Source organism: Mercenaria mercenaria, chromosome 15 (assembly GCF_021730395.1).
Source record: "Mercenaria mercenaria strain notata chromosome 15, MADL_Memer_1, whole genome shotgun sequence".
Lineage (NCBI taxonomy): Eukaryota > Metazoa > Mollusca > Bivalvia > Venerida > Veneridae > Mercenaria > Mercenaria mercenaria.
The window spans coordinates 45,593,143-45,615,186 of record NC_069375.1 but is presented as its reverse complement, the minus strand read 5'-3'; the positions used below and the strand labels follow the sequence as shown (position 1 = coordinate 45,615,186).

Here is a 22,044-nt window from a genome sequence, read left to right as displayed (position 1 = left end):
GCCATGTTTTTACCAAAATAGAACGCCTTAAGCAATTTTGGTAGAGGGTCACCCAGAGATCATTTCTACAAAATATTTTAAAATCCAGCTAATAGTTTCTGACAAGATGATTTTTAAAGGTTTTTCTTTTCGGTTGCCAGAGCAACTACAATTCTTAATGGATTTTAATTATTTGGGCAATTTTGATAGGGGCCTACCAAGGATCATTCCTGTGAAGTTTAGTTTTTATCTGCCGAGTGGTTCTAAAGAAGAAGATTTTTGAAATTTACAATATAGCCATATGAGGAAAATAAGCCCCATCCCCTTCCGGCCATGTTTTTTTTTACTAAAACAGAAGAGCTTAGTCAATTTTGTTAGAGTCGCCTAGAAATAATTTCTACAATTATTTTTGAAATCCGGCTAAGAGTTTCTGACAAAAGAGTTTTAAAAGTTTTCCTTTCGGTTGCCATGGGAACCAAAGTTGGCTTATTTACTCAACAAATATCTATAAACTGGTGTTCAATTTAGTTTCAAAGCTTACAGTAAGACCTAAACAAGAAATTCCCATTTTCTAAGTACGGAAAGGGCCATAATTCAAACAATTCTTGTATCTGACCTTTGACCACTAAATGTGACCTTGACATTAGATCTAGGGACCTGGACACTCCGTCTTATGGTGGTGAACATATGTACAATTAAAATCCATTTAAAGATTGTTGAGTTACAGACTGGGCAGAAAAAAATCCGTTTGACCAATTGTGACCTTGACCTTTCAGCTAAGAGCCCGGGTTTTGCGCATGACACGTTGTCTCATCCAGGGAAATATTTGTGCCTACTGATATTCAAATCCTGTTTTGCATGACAAAGTTATAGACCGGACATGAATAATTCTATTGACATTTGATCTCCAAGTGTGACCTTGACCTTAAAGCTAGGTTCTGGATATTGCACGTGACACATCGTCTTATCATGGGGAACATTTAAGCCAACTAATATTTTGATTCCTTGATGAATAAAAGAGTTCTGGACCGGACAGGAAAACAACCCTAGTGACCTTTGACCCCAAACTGTGACCTTGACCTTTGAATCGCATTCCTATAGTCCCCGAAACTGGGTTTCAACCAGTAGGGGACAAATAAAGATATATTATCACATACACCAACTTGTATAACTTACTCTTCATCTCCCTTGTCCAACAGGATGAGAATATCACCCTTTTTAAAACTCAGATCATCTTCTGTTCTTGCATTATAATCATACAAGGCACGTATATGATGCTGTGATCCTGTTAATGTAAAAACCAGAATTGCTGACACTCATTAGAAAATATTGGTAGATGGCAATGCTTGTCACCTGAATGTTAAATGGTTAACAAACAGAAATATAGGGCCCATGTCAATAGAAAGACAACATTTTAGGTTGTGCTTGGTTCATTCTTCAAATAGCTGAGCCGCTAGGAAATACTAACATACTTCATACAACTTTATTATGACATCATTTGACATAAGTTCAGTTGTTTACAGTGAAATTTTGCATACTTATTTGTTTTTTCTTAGAAATGTATGAAGAGATTTTGTTCAATATAAGTTCTTACACACAGAAAATAGCAATCTTTTAAAATGTATAAAAATGATGATAGGTCACGGTGCTCTTTCTAAAACAAAATCACATTTTTTTGGTTAGAATTTAAGCTTCAATTGCCAAACAAAAACTTCTATTTACAACGCTTTCTTGATATAAAAAAAAAAAACAATATGGCGGAAAATAAAGTTGAATACACTTTATTTAAATAATAATATATCTCTGACAGTGATTTGGCGTTGAATAAAATTGTTTGGACTTCAGATCTGAAGGCATTATATCAAAAGGGAGCATAATAAAACGCATCTAAACGACAATATTCAAGAGCAAATCAGTGTTTGAGATACATTATTTCGATTCCACAACGTTATCAATGTTTATTAGCTACATCCTTGAAGATATGCATCAAATACTTGTATGTTTGTGTGTTTTTTTAACCTGTAGATGCTCCAAAATGCAGTCATGCACCTTTAGTTCAACCCACCTTTCCAGACTTCATCAAACTGGCCAGCACCAAGTCTGTTCATTAGCTGTAAAGATTCTGTTGGCATTTCCCATGCATCTTTTTCTTCCCTGCACAAGTCTGACATTACAAGAGCTGCTCGCGGACAAGGACACTTCAATTTTTGACAGAGAACATCAACAGAACCTGTTTCCAAAACAAAAAGTCTTTTTGTGCTTCTTTCTTTTTAAATAGTTATTATTTACAAAGTCAATCAAAAATGATACTACTAAACGTTATTGAATAGAAATATGCTGGACAGGTGAATCAGGTAAAATCCTTATGAGTGTTCCTTGACCATCTTTAAAGTGTTTAAGTAGGAAATTTTTAGATCAGCTACAAAGATGTCTACATATTGATTCCTCTGTGCAACAAACAGTCTTCAGGCTAACTTAACATAATATACTATTCAGTGGTTTTTTAATGCATAGTTTTACTTTCTGTACTCTATCTGTACATATTTGTGCAATTAAATTACTAAAACATGTAGATATAACATGCGTTGTAATATCAGATAATGACATGTCGACAAATTACGCCAGACAAATTAGTGATTCGTATGACCAGCTATTTTTATAAAAATAGGAACTCGGAAAATCGCTAATATTTCCACAAATTAGAGTTGTTAAATGCCAGCTTTAAATTCAAGGATATATCTACCTCATTAAATTACATAACCCTAAACCATAGGCTCTAAATTCAGAAGTGTATCTACCTTATAGTAATTGAATATCTGTTAAAAATTTAGTATGTCTATCTCATAGAAACTATATTTCTATTAAATGTTGGCTTCAATACAGGGATAGAGTTAATTTACAGTAATACCATATCTCTTAAATTCTGATATGAAGCAGTTTTATTCAAAATAGGACAGTTATATTTTTAACCTTTATAGTGTTCCACTAACTCCATTATTGACTTGAAAGGACATCCTAAGAACACGCCTCCATCATCCATATTTTCCATTTTGTAATGTTTGACACAATCACCTTTATTCTGGTCATAGTCTCGTATTGATAATACATAGCTACCTAAAAATAAAGTATATTGATTGAAAGTTATTCATTCCTAATATAATTCTAACATAACAAGGGCACAAATGACTACAACAAGAGCTGTCATTATTGGTGGCAAATGCCCCCGAAGCATGCTCAAGAATGCTACATCATTTCGTGACCTTGACCTTGACCCAAGAGGCCCTGGTCATAAGCACGACACACCTTCTCAATATGGTTAACATTTGTGTCAAATTTTTTTCAAATCCCGTGATAAATGGCAGAGTTATTAACAGGAAAAGAAACACCTTTGACTTCTGAGTGTAAACTTGACCTTGCAGCTAGGGGTCTATGTCTTGCGCATGACACGTCATCTCAATATAGGGAACATTTAATATGAAAATCCCTTCATCAATGGCAGAGTTATGGACCGGACAAGAAACATACCATGTTAACCTTTAACTTCTAAGTGTGACATTGACCTTAGAGGTAGGGGCCTCGATCTTGCGCATGACTTGTCGTCTTCTTGTGGGGAACATCATTTATGCCAAGTAATTTCAAAATCCCTTCATCAGTGACAGTTATGGACCGGACATGAAACAGATCCTATTAACCGTTGACTTCTAAGTTTGACCTTGACTTTGAAGCTAGGGGTCTGGGTCTTGCGCACGACACGTCGTCTCATTATGGTAAACATTTATCCCAAGTTATTTCAAAATCACTTCAAGGATGAGTTATGGACCGGACAGGAAACAGACTATGTTAACCTTTAACCTCTAAATGTGACCTTGACCTTGGAGCTAGGGTTATGGGTCTAGTGCATGACACGTCGTCTCATTATGGTGAACACTTATGCAAAGACATTTCAAAATTCCTTTATTGATGGCAGAGTTATAGCCCTGGCAAGAATTTACACGTACAGAGGCACGTACGCACAGACACACGGACGCACAGTGCGATTTTAATATGCCCACCTTCGGGGCATAAAAATAAAATCTGCCTCAATGTCTGTTTATTTTAGCTTATAATATACTATTGTGTGTACTACTTGGGTCACATGACTTAAGGTTCTTCAAAAAGTGCAGTTTGAAAGTACGAATGCATTTGAAGTATTGGCTTAGGCTTTAAAGTCTGAAAATATTTTGTGCACTAGTGTCTATGTTCGGTTTTGGTAAAGTCAAATCAGAACATTACATACCTGGATATGTCTCACTCTCTCTAATCAAATATGTCCCAACTTCATTTCCTTTAGATAACAGGTTTCTCTCTGTTTCTTTTCGTGTCACCTTTCCGAAAAACCATCTGTAAATCATTAATATTGAATCTGATACTCTTTGGGAAATATACTATCAAGTTAACTAGCAAATATTTATAAATGACTAATAATTTCACATCACAATGCACCATTTAAAAAATACCGAAATTTGCATTCATGACATCAAATTACATGAATAAAAATAAATTAAACATCATTACTAAAATGATATGATAGGAGCTTAACAGTGTTTTTAAGAGATTAGAATATCATCTAGGTTTTCTATGAATTATTTACAAGGAAACCAATGAAAAACATAATTATATATCCTGTATATGCAAGCAATATATTGCTGTAAACCGAAGAGAAAACGACAAGGCTTTGGCTGATGTAGCTGGGTAAGCCCTGATTACAGAAGCCTTAATAAATGCCTTCATCTAGCCTTGGAATACTCATTCATGTTCATCCCACAATCCCATCTTTTTCCTAGACAAATGTGTGAGTGTATGTTTTTGTGTGTTCGGACATAGTGTCTTTTTCAACAACTTTAAGTCATATAAATGGTGCTGGCTACTTGTAGCAGTGAACACTCTGTCCAACTTTATACTGCTGCCTCACTGGAATATCATGCCATAGACACGTGACATGATACCCTACAGTCACATTATCCTAACACCGAGCTGACCCGTCCTGGTAGTGTCATCTTAATGCTGAGAACCAAGCTACTTGTTCCATCTGTCATGTCTTTGGTATGACACGGCCAGGTAGCAAAACATCAGCTTGCACACAAGCAGGCACTCTACCACCAGGCTACAGAGGTGGTCCCTAAATGACAGACATTTGCAATCCACTTAACTAAGTCAATATGTAACATCCACTCTGTTACTTAACAAATTTAATAGGTTTATGCCTGTGACTAAACTAAGTTGATACATGACACCTTCTCTTATAATAAAACTAAGTTTGTATGTAACACTTACTGCTGTTACTAAACTAAGTCAGTATGTAATACTTACTCATGTGACACAACTGAGCTAATATGTATTGCCTACTTCTGTGACTAAGCTAAGTAAGTATGTAACACATACTCATGTGACATGCAACACCAACTTGTATGAGAGTGGTAAGTTAATATGTATTACCTACTTTTGTGACTAAGCTGAGATAGTATGTAACACATACTTATGTGACATGCAACATCAACTTGTGTGAGTGTGGTAAGTTAATTTGTAACACCTACTTTTGTGACTAAGCTGAGATAGTATGTAACACATACTTATGTGACATGCAACATCAACTTGTATGAGTGTGGTAAGTTAATATGTATTACCTACTTTTGTGACTAAGCTGAGATAGTATGTAACACATACTTATGTGACATGCAACACCAACTTGTATGAGTGTGGTAAGTTAATATGTATTACCTACTTTTGTGACTAAGCTGAGATAGTATGTAACACATACTTATGTGACATGCAACATCAACTTGTATGAGTGTGGTAACTTAATATGTAACACCTACTCCTGTTTAATTGCATCTTCTATAGCAACATAGTTTCTTGGCACATATCCCTCAGATTTACTGTTCTGGTAGTTCGGATCTGTGTGTCTGGCAAACCACCAATCTTCGTTTCTGCTAAATAGTTGTGTAATGATATTTGATATAACTGTCATAAATTTATAATATTTTTATTTTCACCCTGAACGGTCATGCTTCTCTGTTGAATGCATTCTATTCTAGAACAAAACTGCTGTATATTATAGGTATTCAATACAAGAATAAATATGGGTTAACAATGAGATTCTTGTGCTCATATGCAGCTAAAATACGTTGAAACAAATGTGTGTCCCATGGCAAAATATGAACGATGGATATTTTTAAAACTTTAAATTAGAAATCTTTGCAACATAATAGACGAGTGAAATCCCAAACAAACCCCATGTGTATAACTTAATAATTTTTTATTATGCTGAATAGCAATGTTATAATGTTTCATGACTCTTGGTCAAATACTTTCTGAGATATGCACAACAGATATTAGGACCGACAAAATTAAAGTTGATCAGTCAAAAACGGGACACAACTTTGTAAACAAGAGCAACACCTGCCCATGCCATCGCTCGTGTAAGTGCTGGACAATATGTGAGAAAAGAGTTATTGTTCTCGGCCTTCTTACTCATCTTAATTGAAGTAAAAAAATGTATGAAGTTTCAAAGCTATAGTAAGTATTTAAGAAAAGTGAATTTAAACAAAAACAACCAAGAAATACTGATTTTCAAAGTTAAAAAGGCCCATAATTCTGATAAAATGAAAGAGAGTTATAGCTTGTGACCTACTTACTAATCTAATAATAATAAACAAGTGTATAAAGTTTCAAAGCTACAGCTCTTATAGAACTCAAGAAAAGATGACCTAAATATAAAAAGTTTTACAATGCTACATGTAAAATATCTAGAATGTTCGCCTCTCAGTTTAAAAGAAGAACATTCTTTTATGTTTTATCTATAGAACTCTGTGTAAGTTCAAGGGACCACGGGGCGGGGCCAATATTGGCCCTTGGATCATAACTTGAACAATCTTGGTAAAAGTCTACTAGACAATGCCACATACCCAATATATAAGCTCTAGATTTTCAGGTTTCAGAGAAGATTTTTGAAATTAACAATACAACCATATAGAGGAAATAAGCCCCGTCCTCTGGCAACCATGTTTTTACCAAAATAGAAAGCCTTAAGCAATTTTGGTAGAGGGTCACCTAGAGATCATTTCTACAAAATATTTTTAGATCCGGCTAATAGTTTCTGACAAGAAGATTTTTAAAAGTTTCCCTTTCGGTTTGCCAGGGCAACTACAATTCTTAATGGATTTTAATTATTTGGGTGAAGTTTAGTGTTTATCTGCAGAGTGGTTCTGAAGAAGAAGATTTTTGAAATTTACAATATAGCCATATGGGGAAAATAAGCCTCGCCCCCTTGCGGTCATGTTTTTTACTAAAACCGAAGTGCTTAGTCAGTTTTGTCAGAGAGTCGCCTAGAGATAATTTCTACAAATTATTTTTGAAATCCGTCTAACAGTTTCCGACAAAAGTGTTTTAAAGTCTTTCCTTTCGGTTGCCATGGCAACCAAAGTTGGCTTATTTACTCAACAAATATCTATAAAATGGTGTTCAATTTAGTTTCAAAGCTTACAGTAAGACCTAAACAAGAAATTCCCATGTTCTAAGTACGGAAAGGGCCATAATTCAAACAAAATGCATTTTAGAGTTATAGTTCTTGGTACATCAAATAATGATAAACAAGGGTGCAAAGTATAGAAGCTATAGCTCTTACATTTTTGGACAAAATAGATCTAAACAAAACTCCAATGCCATTAAGTGACAACAATACCGCATAGACATCAAACATGGTAAAAAGTTAACATTCTTTAGTTGTTTTTCAAAGCATTTTCTAAAGCCTAAGATTTTAATTAAAACGAGATCTTTCAACTATCTCCATTTTGACAAAGATTTTAGGGGTCTTTTGAACTATACAAATATGTTATGAAAATCTCAGAGTACAAAATAAAATTCTAAATCTACACCTTTTATAGGTTCTCAGACATTTATGCAATATAACATTGTGAAGGAAACAAATGAATGAAGTACTGCCATGCAATACAAAGCCCTCGACTGGAAGGCACCTAATTTTCTCTACTGCAGCATAACAATATGAACTGATAATCTGTCAATGATGTATAAATAACATGTATACAATATTTTATAACAAAACACTTAAAATTTGCTTATACAAAAACCTACAGTCGTTAATTCTATATAATATGTCTACATAAAACTCTTTACCAGGTGGAGATAGGTCAAAGTACACCTAGAAATTGGATATAACATGCATGTTGTAACACAGAAAAGTGGTAAGTTATTTATAGTAACAACAAAGGGAAGTTAATCCTAAAAAAAAATAAAATAAAAATTTCTTTATAATGTAAGTCCATACAAAACTCTTTACCAGGTAGAGATAGGTCAAATTACACCTGGAATTGAATGTTACATGCATGTTGTACCACAGAGATGTGATCTAGATTTGTCCCTACGGCCAGTAATAAAAAAAGGTTACAATAAGCTATTTATAATAACAACAAAGGGAAGTTATTCTAAAAACAAGAGTGTCTTATGGAGGAGAACATTTGTGCCAAGTTACATCAAAATTCCTGCATGTATGAAGAAAAAATGCTCCGCACAAAGCCATTTTTGAATTTCACATTTGACTTCTAAGTGAGACCTTGACCTTAGACCCAGGGAGCTGGTTCTTGCACATGACAATCCCTCTCATAGTGGTGAACATTTGTGAAAAAATACATAAAAATCCCACCATGCATGAAGAAGAAATGCTCCGGACAAATTTATTCTTGTATCTGACCTTTGGCCTCTAAGTGTGACCTTGACCTTAGACCTAGGGACATGGTTCTTGTGCATGACATTCCGTCTTATGGTGGTGAACATATGTGCTAAGTACTATTAAAATCCATTGTTGAGTTACAGACTGGACAGAAGAAAAGTCCTTTTGACTTCCAATTGTGACCTTGACCTTTCGGCTAAGAGCCCGGGTTTTGCGCATGACACGTTGTCTCATCCAGGGAAATATTTGTGCCAACTGATATTCAAATCCTGTTTTGCATGACAACGTTATAGACCGGACATAAAAAATTCTATTGACCTTTGATCCCCAAGTGTGACCTTGACCTTTAAGCTAGGTTCTGGATATTGCACGTGACAGAGTTCTGGACCGGACAGGAAAACAACCCTAGTGAACTTTGGCCCCAAACTGTGACCTTGACCTTTGAATCGCATTCCTATAGTCCCCGAAACTGGTTTTCAACCAGTAGGGGGCTAATAAAGATATATTATCACATACACCAACTTGTATTACTTACTCTTCATCTCCCTTGTCCAACAGGATGAGAATATCACCCTTTTTAAAACTCAGATCATCTTCTGTTCTTGCATTATAATCATACAAGGCACGTATATGATGCTGTGATCCTGTTAATGTAAAACCAGAATTGCAGACACTCATAAGCAAGAAAATACTGGTAGATGGCAATACTTAACTGAACCCTGTCACCTGAATGTTAAATGGTTAACAAACAGAAATATAGGGCCCATGTCAATAGAAAGACAACATTTTAGGTTGTGCTTGGTGCATTCTTCAAATAGCTGAGCCACTAGGAAATACTAACATACTTCATTCAACTTTATTATGACATCATTTGACATAAGTTCAGTTGTTTACAGTGAAATTTTGCATACTAATTTGTTTTTTCTTAGAAATGTATGAAGAGATTTTGTTCAATATAAGTTCTTACACACAGAAATTTGCAATCTTTTAAAATCTATAAAAATGATGATAGGTCACGGTGCTCTTTCTAAAACAAAATCACATTTTTTGGTTAGAATTTAAGCTTCAATTCCCAAACAATTGACAAAAACTTCTTTTTACAACGCTTTCTTGATATAAAAAAAAAAACAAAAAACAATATGGCGGAAAATAAATTTTAATATACTTTATTTGAAAAATAATATATCTCTGACAGTGATTTGGCGTTAAATAAAATTGTTTGGGCTTCAGATGTGAAGGCATTATATCAAAAGGGAGCATAATAATACGCATCTAAACGACAGTATTCAAGAGCAAATCACTGTTTGAGATATATTATTTCGATTTCACCACGTTATCAATGTTTATTAGCTACATGCTTGAAGATATCCATCAAATACTTGTATGTTTGTGTGTTTTTCTTTTTCAACGCGCCGCTATGACGTTTGACTGCATGATATAAAAATTGTGACGTAAAAACAGTGAATGTGTTGCATAATACCACTCACTTTTAGTCTTCTTTGTTCAACATGGAAATATATCGGGTCGCGTTAGATTATGTATTTTCTCGACAAGTTACTTATTTCATTACAACTGTAACTGACAAATCCGATTTATATACCATAGACTCTTAGTTACAAATACTGTAGCATATAAATGAAAATTTATCGTCGAGAAAAACTTATAACTTGATTGTGTACAGTGTAGTTTACATTTATTCATTTACCATGATGATGTTTACTTGATTTCTTGTAGATTCAATAGTAAGCATTTTGTCATATTCAAATTTCTGTAATGTTGGTCCTAAAGCTTTTGAAAATGTGTTTGTTTTTCATATATCATTTCTGTATGTCACGGTATAGAACTTGAGTATTAAAACTGGGAGAAAGTGTGTAGGCGGTCGGGTAGCTCAGTCGGTAGAACATAGGAACGGTATTCCGAGGTCCGGGTTTGAATCCCGGTCTGGCTTTACATTTTTCTCACCCTGTGACATTTGGCGCCCAACGTGAGGCCGTGACGGCATTACACTGGTTAGTCTACGACGCTTTCGATTGCTTATATATAAAGTACCCGCTGAAATTCGAGGACGAATTTCAAAACTGGTGGGGAAATATGTCACGGTATAGAACTTGAATATTAAAACAGGGAGAAAGTATGTAGGCGGCCGGGTACCTCAGTCGATAAAGCATCGGAACGGTATTCCTAGGCCCCGGGTTCGAGTCCCGGTCTGGCTGCACATTTTTCTCACCCTGTGACATTTACAAATGACCAATAAAAGACGTATTCTTACAATAATCTTGCAAAATATGTTTAACTATATGTTTAAATTTGTTGACAGCTGATATAATTGATAATTCTTACAATTCGCAAAAAACAAAAGAACTTTAAGGTTATGACACAAAAAATAGTCAAATTGTTTTTTTGTCTCATATTTAGTGTCCCAATGTTTTACTCTCTACAAATAATGCCAAAAATTAATATCATTAATATCTTTCTTTTATAATACAATTTCGTTAACATACCGTATCTATTGCATCTGAAAATTAAAAAAAAAAACAAAAAAAACAACACATGAATAATAAGGAAAAGAAGCGACTGAGCTAAATCAACCGATAAGGTGTAAAAATAGGCTAAACAACATTTAGCTATTGTTTTACGATGATTGTTATGAAGACTACTTGTGCAAAAGAAATTGTTTTATCTGCGTGCAAGCAATCGGTTTAACGTTTCTAAACATACTTTAATGCCGAGTAATACCTACATTTGAATGAGGGAAAGTATGTCATGAATGTAAGCTGCAGCACATATCTTAATTCGGTCACTCTGCCTTTAAAGCAAAAACATCGTCTTTTGAGTCACTGTGTGTCTCTGTAAAAGGGGTTATGTTTTTGACCGTTTTCACCAGTCACTCATATACAGCAGCAGGGTGTTATAATTAAAAGAATATCCACCTTTTACAATTGGTAAGTGCTGTAGTGAGAACTACATCATTATTTATGTAACGTTTAAAGAGACCTGCATGTTTCGTCTCAGGTTGTGGTATTTTACTCTCTCTTCTAAACAAAAAATGGACAATGAGACATCTTTCAGACTCTAGAAATAGAATCTTCTAGTATATTGCTACTTGTTCACCAACTAATAGAAGCTGTTTTTTTATTATCTCAAGGATATGAACTCGTCATGTGCTTTAATATCACAAAGTAAATTATGTAAGCACAATCAAAACGTGCGTATAATTACACATCATACCGGATATGTAACAGTCTATCAGATTTCCATAGTTCTAAATTTTGCTCGCTCCGTATTGTTGTGAGAACTACATAATCATGCAAAGGGCGTCGTTGCGGCAATAATGTGTTGCTAATAGCCGCTGCCCGCCGAACTGTCGCTCCTCTAACTTCGTCATTTGGTTGCTCTTCGATAATGAGACATTTTTCAGACTCTCGACATAGAATCTGCTCGAATATTGAAAAATGTTCACCTTCTAATCGAAGTTCGTTTTTAATCATCTCTTGGATACGGACTTCTGCTTCCATATCAATAGGGGATATCATGAAAACGAATTCAAACTCTTTAAGAGCATCATGTAAATCATATATACTGTGTGTCACGAATGAGTTTAAAGTATGTTTTCCTGAATAAGCGTTACACCAGTTGTTAACAAGAAGCTTACAAAACCTGTTACAACATCAGTCTGTTCCCTCGACTTATACATTATTGCATTTTCGATCATTTTGATAGAAAATATCTCTGTAGGAACGAATAAATGCTCCTTTCTAAGACTTCAAGAGAATAAATTTATTTGGGTCGTATTATCTCCAATCGTATTTGTAAATTGCTTTTCTGTTGTACTGGTAGATAAGGTAGTTTCTTAACTCTGAAATTATTTTTTATATCATTTGTTTAAGAAGACATACTCATACTCATAATACAATTTTAAAATAGATGGAATAGATTTTGAAATGCCATATGTGTGAAAATGTATTTATACTGAGCTATACATTATCAAGGGAGTTCTGCACGTTTGATAAACCGGAGGTGATGGCGTAACGTCGTTTATCCGGAAAACGTAGAATAAAGCCTGGATTCGGCGTACGGAAATGAAATCATTTTATGAATTAATGACATCCTGTGAGTAAATTTATTAAAATGACGTTACTATATTTCAAAAGTCAAAATATGATATTAAAACATATGACACGTCAAATAATTCAAAATAATGTCTTAAAAATAGCCTGAAATATTCGGTTCACTTTAATCATGGTCAAATATCTAAAACAAAATAGCACGTGGACCTATACATTTTATTTCACCACATTATAGGCCATATGTTTATTTACAACGATGAGAAGTTTCATCAAAATCTACATTGTAGAAAAGTTTCTATTCTCGAAAACGTTTTGAAAGGTATGATTTTCCCATAGACCCCCATTATGAAAAATTGCGTGAGGTCCAATTTCTTCAAATCAGTCTAGCAAAAAATCAAGCACACGACCCTGTCCTTTTTATTTGCTGAATTTTCTAGGTTTATTATGAAGTTTTGAAAAATTAGAGTTTAATCAAAATTTACATTGTAGAAAAAATTTCGATCCAAACTTGTAGAACTACCTTAATATACTGTATGCAGTAAAATGAATGTTGTTGCTTAGAAACTCGTTGTCTTGATATCAATGCAAAATCTGAAACACATGTTTTATAGAGTAAGCAAAAAGAAATCTTGAATATCAACAAATTGGAATTAAAAATAAACTACCATAGATTTTAATGTTGTCAAAATAAGTTTTATTTTAATATACATTTTTTATTTTCTTTGCTTGTAAGCGTGGTAACCGGTCACTTACATAACTATTTTGCATACTGCAGACAACATTTATAATACATGCTAGATGTAAACGTTTACATGTAGAATCAGAATAATACTTCTGTTTCTTTTGTCTTTCTTTATCACAATTCAATAAAACTTCAAACACATTTTTGCAACGGTCACAAATTCGATGGCACAGTATCCCGTCATCTGCCCCCTGTTCACATTTCTCAACTACTCACCATAAACCCACCCATCCACACAGTGTCACTCACTGTCTTTTCCCAATTTTTTTTCTTTCTTTAAATTTCCTGTGAGCCCCCCCGAACACACATTACCCCCCCCCCCCCCCACCTCCCCCCACCACCCATTTTTTCCGAAATTTTAGATTCTTGTGTTTCTTGATACTACCTCTTAGTATCCTGTCACATACACCCTCACATTACCCCAACCCATCCGCCCCACCACAAAATAGATATTATTTAGTCTCTGATGTGTCTCTCTTAGTATCGCACCTAACCCATACCAGCTTGATATTGTCTCTTAGTTTCCCGTCACCTACTATCACACAAGACGCCCACCTCCCAACGCTATTCTTTTTTAAACTCTGATATCTTTTTGTCTTCACTTTTTTGTGCTTCTTACTCAACCAAACATTACACAATAAATAATAAATGTGCTCTATATTAAACTTTTCATTTTTTTGCAGCCAGCTTCGCTGTGTGCTGATAACTTTTGTCAAAATATGTTTTAGAATACGGTCTTATTACTGATTTTATGAATACTTTTATTAATGAATATTTCCTGTTTATCAATACGTTTTTCTTTCAAACAAAAATTAGAACCTTTGTATTTTGTTTATACAACATAGTCACAAATAGACGGTTTTACAATGCTATTGGTTACTATGATGTTTACCGGATGTTTTTATTTTAATGCGCATGCACACTTTACGTGTGACAAAAAAGTCGGCTTAACAATACGTAAACCTACATAACATCATCATTTTATTACGAATTGTTTTGCCACATTAAAGAAGATTTTGATCACACAATTTATTGTGGGAATGCCTTGATTAAAGATAGATATGTTAGTAATCATATCTTACCTCAGAAGCCGGTTTTTTCTTATTTTCGTCAGAAAAGAACAAGCAGTCCCAAGTCTAGATCCACTCACAAAACAAATATAAAACTTATTCCTTACACTTCAAAATGTCATATTTCCTTTCATTTTTTCTGTCAAAGGAGTTTTTTCTACAAAATTCAAATAGCTGTTGTATATATTTTTCTCCGATTTGATTGACGTCTGTTATAAAATCTTCGGGACGCAGCTCTTTGTCACTGAAGTTGCCGTTTTAAGTAATATACGGGAACTCTTTACGTGACTATCATGCAACTGACATCACTTTGGTGATCAAGATCATAACATTGGACTTGTTTTTGATTTCGAGGATGTCACTTAATTAAACCTGGTCATAAAAGGTACTGAAGCATATAAGATGTCTTTGGTGTAACTTACTTTAACGCCCTTTGGTCATCAACGCCATAATTACTACGCACTCGGATTAATATATCACGTGGCGGAGATGTATGTAAATCGAAGATAAACATATCACACAATATCTAAAATTTTACATAAAATCTATTAGAATATCCTTTGGAACTTTGATTGACATTTCCATTTAAAACCATGTTCATATTGATATAAAAATCTAAATTCGTAAGATTCGGATCAAATAAAGGGCTTAAATTACAAATGGAATTTATTCACTAAAGGAAAATACTTTATATATCTCTAATGTTTATATTCTGGATAATTTTCATATTCTTAATAAAATCGAAAATGTACTGCGCGCAGAAATCATTAACTTTCCATTAATAGAATAATTATAATAAACTTGAATTCCGCTAAAAAAAGATCATGGTCTAACAATAGATAAATAATGTGAGTGTAGAGCACCCCTCCCCGCTACCCGACCCTCTCTGTTAAATTTGACTGCTGCGGTTACCACTCCCACCACTTTAATATTGTTAAATAAAAAAGTTTAAAATTTAAAGAATCAAAGAAATAAAAAAGTTAAATTGATAATTATCTATTTAAATACGGAATGAACTTATCACAACTTGGGAATAATTGGATACAAAATCAAAGTAGGAATTGTGTCCGTTTTTGTTAAAGTTAGCATGGGGGACTGTAGGGGACTTTATAAAAAATTATATGATTTTTCCAATTTCGTTTTAAATGTTTTGTATTTTGACTTGTATGTTGGTGGTGTTACTTTTCTTGACTCTACATATTTTCATTTCTTCCCTCCCCCTTTTTACTAACTCATCCCTCCTTTTTCACTTACCCTCTCCCTTCCCCACCCCCCCCCCCCCCCCCCCCCCCCCGCACACACACACACACATTTTGCCCATTCCCCATCTTTTATTTATCATATAATCAAAATGTACTTGTTGATCAAGTTTCAAGTTTATTAATAAATTCAAGGCCCAGAAGGGCATGTGATATGCATGACATATAACACAATGTAGCATAGTAATATCAGATGACAAGACAACTATTATATAACCAAATACGTTTTTATAATGTGGAGGATAAAACATCTATTTTTTGACCAGAAAATGTCCATCCTCATCCAAGCTGACCTACCAAGTTTTACAACAGACATTAGGTATCTCCCAAAAGCATACAAAACAAACCCTGACCGACCAAAAAACGAAAAACGCAACATAAACCGGCCAAACAAATAGAATGCGGATCATTTACAGGCTAACATTATCTTTTTACAAAATATCGACAATTTCAACAGTGTGCCTTTACAGTTGCTGCTCATTAATAATGAAAATATTACAGCATTTAGATGTTCAAAATAAAACTTGTCAATATACTTCTTTCTTGCATTAGACAAAAAAACTGCAAATAACCTTAAAAAAAGTGAAATTCATAACCTTAAAGATTCAAACCACAGAGATGACAATATCTTAATTCTCTTGAAACATTACTAAATCTACCCTTCTCAAAAGGTGTAATTGCAAGATCAGTTGGTAGAATTTTAAAATATTTTTCAGAAACAAACTCCCATTTATACATTCTATATTTAAGGCATTTATTTGAATCCTGAACTGTACTATTCCAGTTCTGTTAAACTGATCATTGACTCTGTCTTTAGCAATTTTCTTAAATACATAACTAGATTCAACACTTTGATTTAACCAATAATAGGAAAGTCAAAGACTGTTCAGGCTTTCACAAAACAATCTCAATCCAAATATATTTCACATTACTTACTGTAGATTATACAATGTCAAACATGGATATTTGAAGCAACAGCCTGTTATTTCTTTCCATAACTGTTTCTCTTTGTAGTTGGCCAAATTTGCGACTGTGCTATGCCCTTTTCAGTGCTTCTAGGGATATGTATATATACATGAATTAAGGCTTAATAAATTAATAATTATTTCAGTTTATCAAGCACTTAAATAACTTAGATATTATACATACCCGAATGAAGTTTTGAAAAGTATACCTGATGCACTTACCTTTGATTTACATTTCTCAGTAGTCTGCAGTACTAAAAGGTAAACATTGATATCTAAATATAGACTGTATAATAACCTATATAATCTAAAGTCTATAAGGGTAAATTCTTTTAGTTAATAGAAAGTCCAAATTTTGTTCGTCTTTAAATACAAACTAAATACAAACATTTAACCCACCATCCTGATAATTGAATATTTTTGCCAAAAGAAACACATCTCATTTTGCGTAATTTCGTGTTGCGCTGTCAATGGATTCTTGCTTTCCTTCCGGCTACAAATTAAATTAATTTTGCACGATACCGATATAAAACTAATGCCTGGCGGTTGTAAGTGCGTAACATATTTCTCGGATGTAAGTGTGGAAAAGAAAAAAAGTATTTTCGGCCATATGCAGTGAAGGAGAGAGCGAAGTATTTCACAGAGCTTCTGACTGGTTGAAGGTATATAGGGAATAAGGTGATCTATATTAACATGTAAAATGGTCTATATATTGGGCTAGAATTTTTTGGAGCCAGAAGTCTTCAGAGTGCACCAAAGACTTTGTTATTCAAAATGTTTAGTTTTTAGATATTTTGTTAATCAAAAAACCTACAGAGCATGATTTAGATACAAGGTGTTTTTTCCAGCATTTGAAAACCTAGACACATATATGGGGAAGAGTGGAGGAGGTTATATCCCTTGTGAAAGGGTGTCAGTGAAAAGTTTTAAAATATCGACTTCAAATGATATATTCTGGCCATTTTGGCGATTGGAATAATAGGATAACATTTCTCGTATAGTTAAAGTCATGTCATCACCTTGGAAGTATCACTAGCTCCCTATTCGACTTATCTCCATAAACAGACGCAGTCAGTGTTAACTGGTCACGATATAATATCAAAATATGTTACATCTATATGATATAAAGCTTGATCAGATCAGATCATTGGCTCAGCTTTTAGGGGTTATAACATGCTAGGACTGAGACAAGCCTTACATGCGACGTATTCCTTTTAATTTTGTGATACATTTTGCTCTATTGTATATCACAAAATTATGCCTGAGACAGAAAGGTTTAGTAACAGGTCAATGTATGTTATCTTTAGTAACAGGTCAATGTATGTTTTCTGTCTGGGGGTGCATTATATCCGCCACTGTTTTTTTACAACAATTAAACTTAAAGGTCAATTGAAAAATTCATTAGTTATGCCAAGTTATCGAGGTGCGGCTATACAATAAAGATATTAAAATACATTTATCTATTTTCGTTTCATTTACTCGTTGTCAATTAGTATTATTGGTTTCTTTTCCTTATATGGTAAATATACGCCTGATTAGTAATCGGCTTTGTACTTAAAACCCTTATGCACGAGCTTTCATCATTCGATATCTTAATGGCATAGAAACAGGTTTACCTTTCGGTTACACTTGTACACTTTGTTTCAGGCATAATTTTGTGATATACAACATAGCAACTGTATCACAATGTTTCTACATAGACTACTGCGGCGTTGCACCTTTTCATATGGAAGAAAGCAGACACAATGGAGGAAGAGATTCAGCTTGCTTTTCTTCACATTCAAGCCAGGAGGAATGTAGTTAAAGTAAATCCCCAGGGGATTCAGCAATATAAGTTATCTTTTTGTTTAAAACTTACTTAAATGCTCAATTGAAATATTTCAAACAAAGAACGAATCTAACAAAATACAATATGAACTGAACAGACATTCTTAAGGGAATATAAGTGGTTCTGAATTTAAAAAAATCTTTTGCTGCAAGAAGTCGAAGATGTTCTCGACGGAACTGTTTCAAAACTTAAGCATAGAAATAAGCTAGTGACTTTGGCAGAAACTTTCCCTTGGAGCTGGTCAACAGTCTCCTAGTACGAAAAACCTCAACTTTGTTCAGATATCGATGACGGAAGAAGGATCAAGAGCTCTCAAGAAATTTAAGTCTAAGAAATCCACTTCTGTTTCCCTCAGTACTCCTTGAAATGCTAATTATCGTTTATTTGATTTTATGGGGAAACCTAACAACTTCAAAGGGCAGAGCAACATCCATGACGAACAGTTTGCGCAACCAAAGGGTTCTTTTTTTCGTCCCTCACGCTACACTAGAACTTAAAGAGACGCAGCAATCTGTTTTTCCTGTGGGTACAAGTGTCACTTCCGCCACTAGTGTGCCGCCAAAGCTCAACTTCGAGGCCTTAACGGACATAGAAACAGGTTTACCCTCCCACCCACCATGGTACCTGTTGGTTACAAAAACATTTCAATTGAATATTGAATAATATTTGACTCGACATTATGCTTTTGTTCCAAACATATATATTTTAAGTATAAAATTTTTTGCGAACGTACATGTGTACTAATTTTTATATAATTTTCAGATTGTAGTGATTCTCTGTTACTTTCAAGAAAATGTGCATTTTGTGCTACATCTCAGAATTATGACGGAGCGTGTATAAATGTTTCGAAAGAGATTTTATGTAATAATGTTTTTTGCGTCTTAAGACGGTTACAAAGGCGTTTTTCTAATGCAGCCAGTGTATTTAAGCTGCTTAGTTTTTTTCATGATTATACTATAAGTGCAAAGACACATAATGCCAGGTTTTAAAATGACAATTTTTGTGTGTTCATTTGGGACTATTAAGAGTGAGTGTGTAATAATAAGATGAAAATAAAAATATTGTCCGTTATGGCCATTCCTGTTCGGTTGTTTTTCTTTTATACAAATGGTAATAAGATTAGTAAATTACATAATTTACATTTAACTGAATGAACTGAAAGAAAATATAATCATAACTAGTTTGGTTAAGATTTCAGAAACCGCTAGGTAAAACAAAAGCTATGACTCTAGAATTTGATTCCCGGCTGTGGCGTTAATGACAATTTGATGACAAAAATGTAAATAAATTGTAGTCTCGTGAAAAATAATTAACGCTTAAAACTAGAATGACGTCAATAAAATTGTTAAATTAAAAAAAAAAGACAACAAGAATGGGCCATTCGAAAAGTTGAACCTGAACCCAATTTTTAACAAGGTAAGTTATATACCAAAATGTTTGTAAACGTCAGAAGTTTATCAGGCTGCCGGCATAAATTGGCATAAATGGTGGTGAGCTGAGAAATCTAAGATGGCGTCAAAGAGGGCCGCCACAAGAGGAATGATGACTACAATGTTTAAACACACCATCATGTCTAAATTTTCATATAAATTTTAATTTTTTTTCTGTTTAATAATTTACTACGGTATGTGAGATTTTATCAATATCATTTAAACATAAATTGCCTAAAATTATTATGCAAATTAAAGGTCAAAAGGTTAATGATCATAAAACTCAAATATCGGATAGATGAAAGTATATATTTATCATATGTTTCAAGGACAATTTCAGATTTCAAAAGTATATTTGCAAAAACATGTCCTTCACTTCATTCTCGATGAGCAGTACTCATAGTTCCATGAATGCTACTCAGCGATCAGTACTCATAGTTCCTTGAATGTTACTCAGTGAACAGTACTCACAGAACCGTGAAAAATTCAATGACCAGTACTCACAGTACCGTACTACTTAATGAGCGCTTGGTAATGTGAACACTACTCAATGAGCAGTACACACAGTACCGAGAACACTACTCAGTGAGCAGTATGCAAGGCGCCTTGAACACTACTCAGTGAGCAGTACTCACCGTTCAAGAGTAAATTTCATGGTTAAAGTTTCAAATGAAATAGAGATTAAAGAAATAATGGCTACTAATTCTCGCACTTTTGATTATAAAATGGCTCAAAGTTTCTGCAATTTGCTAAACTCACGGCCACAAGTGTGAAAGAGCCAAGTGGGAGGCTTCAAATTACATCTCTTAAACCACTTGTTCAAATTTGATCGAACTTCACAGGGATGCTCCTTGAATAGTTCCCTTTCAGAATTGCTAAAAAAATTGAACTCCACGCAGAACTATGGGTTAATACTTTTGCCAAAACGAACATTCGAGCCTACCTACCTACCATCCCTTTATTTTAACCAATGTTACCTGAACCACAGATTTTTACAATTCATGAAAGATCAAAAGTGAATGAAGAAAACTTTATTTTTAACAAAAAACACTTTTTCATTTATGGCGGCCATCTTGGACGACATCTTGGGTTTCTCAGCTCGCCACCATTTATGCCAATTTAAGCCGGCAATTCAGAATCTACACACTTTTACGAACATTTCGGTATATAACATGCCTTGTTAAGAATTGGGTCCGTGTTACCACTAGAAATAGAGGACATTCTTGCCCGAAGTCACCCTAACAGAAATTGTACTTTTTATACGCGCTTATATTCAAACATGCGCTTATTTACCAGATTCTACAGTATTAAAGAAAATAATCGGTCAAACCTCCATAAAATACATTGGATTTCTTTTTCCCAACCACGGTTATCTCTTTATCCAAGCCCTTTATATATAAGATATTTCAATAAACGTAAGTGTAAACATTAATAGTATACTTACCTGTACGATGATAGATAAATTCATAATAAATAATTTGGTACTGATTTCTGTTGCCGCTCTAGTAGCGAGGTAGGTTCTGGGGTTCGCAACTTTTATCCAAGGATTTGGCATTTATGACACACTTATAACAAAACCATGTGGGCTCATAAAAAATAAACACGGTTAATACTACAGAATGTCGTCAGTTTAATTAATGATAAAAGACAACGTAATTATTCCGTTAATGAAGTTGACTTACTAGAAAGTTTATTTATTTTTACTTACCCCTTCACCACCTCCCCAACCCCTTTCTTCCACTTACCCCCATCTCCACCATCCCCTCTCTATTTGATTTTGTATAGAATTAAAATGTACTTGTTGGATTTTTAAGCAACCCTTCTGTAATATTTTCCCGTTACAACTTCTATTCGTTCTGGACCTACTTGCAAATTTGTGGCTCTGAGGCTGTGTTTGTGGTGCTCTTTGCTTTCAATAAATCTTCCCTTACCTATTATCTTTTATTGAACATACGCATTTTGTTTCATGCAAAACTATG

The 22,044-nt window shown here is 34.1% G+C and overlaps 1 protein-coding gene across 2 annotated transcripts in view; it reads right to left on the bottom strand.

Moving 5' to 3' along the window:
- LOC123559688 (uncharacterized) overlaps positions 1-22,044 on the bottom strand; it is a 108,781-nt gene that overhangs the window by 11,568 nt on the left and 75,169 nt on the right. For both annotated transcript variants that reach the window (XM_053525159.1, XM_053525160.1), the window contains exons 17-22: positions 9,240-9,348; positions 5,835-5,948; positions 4,256-4,359; positions 2,950-3,093; positions 2,045-2,209; positions 1,156-1,264 (exon numbers count right to left, since the gene is read on the bottom strand). In XM_053525159.1, coding sequence (XP_053381134.1) covers positions 1,156-1,264; positions 2,045-2,209; positions 2,950-3,093; positions 4,256-4,359; positions 5,835-5,948; positions 9,240-9,348 — 745 coding nt within the window. The remainder of the gene's footprint in view (positions 1-1,155; positions 1,265-2,044; positions 2,210-2,949; positions 3,094-4,255; positions 4,360-5,834; positions 5,949-9,239; positions 9,349-22,044) is intronic.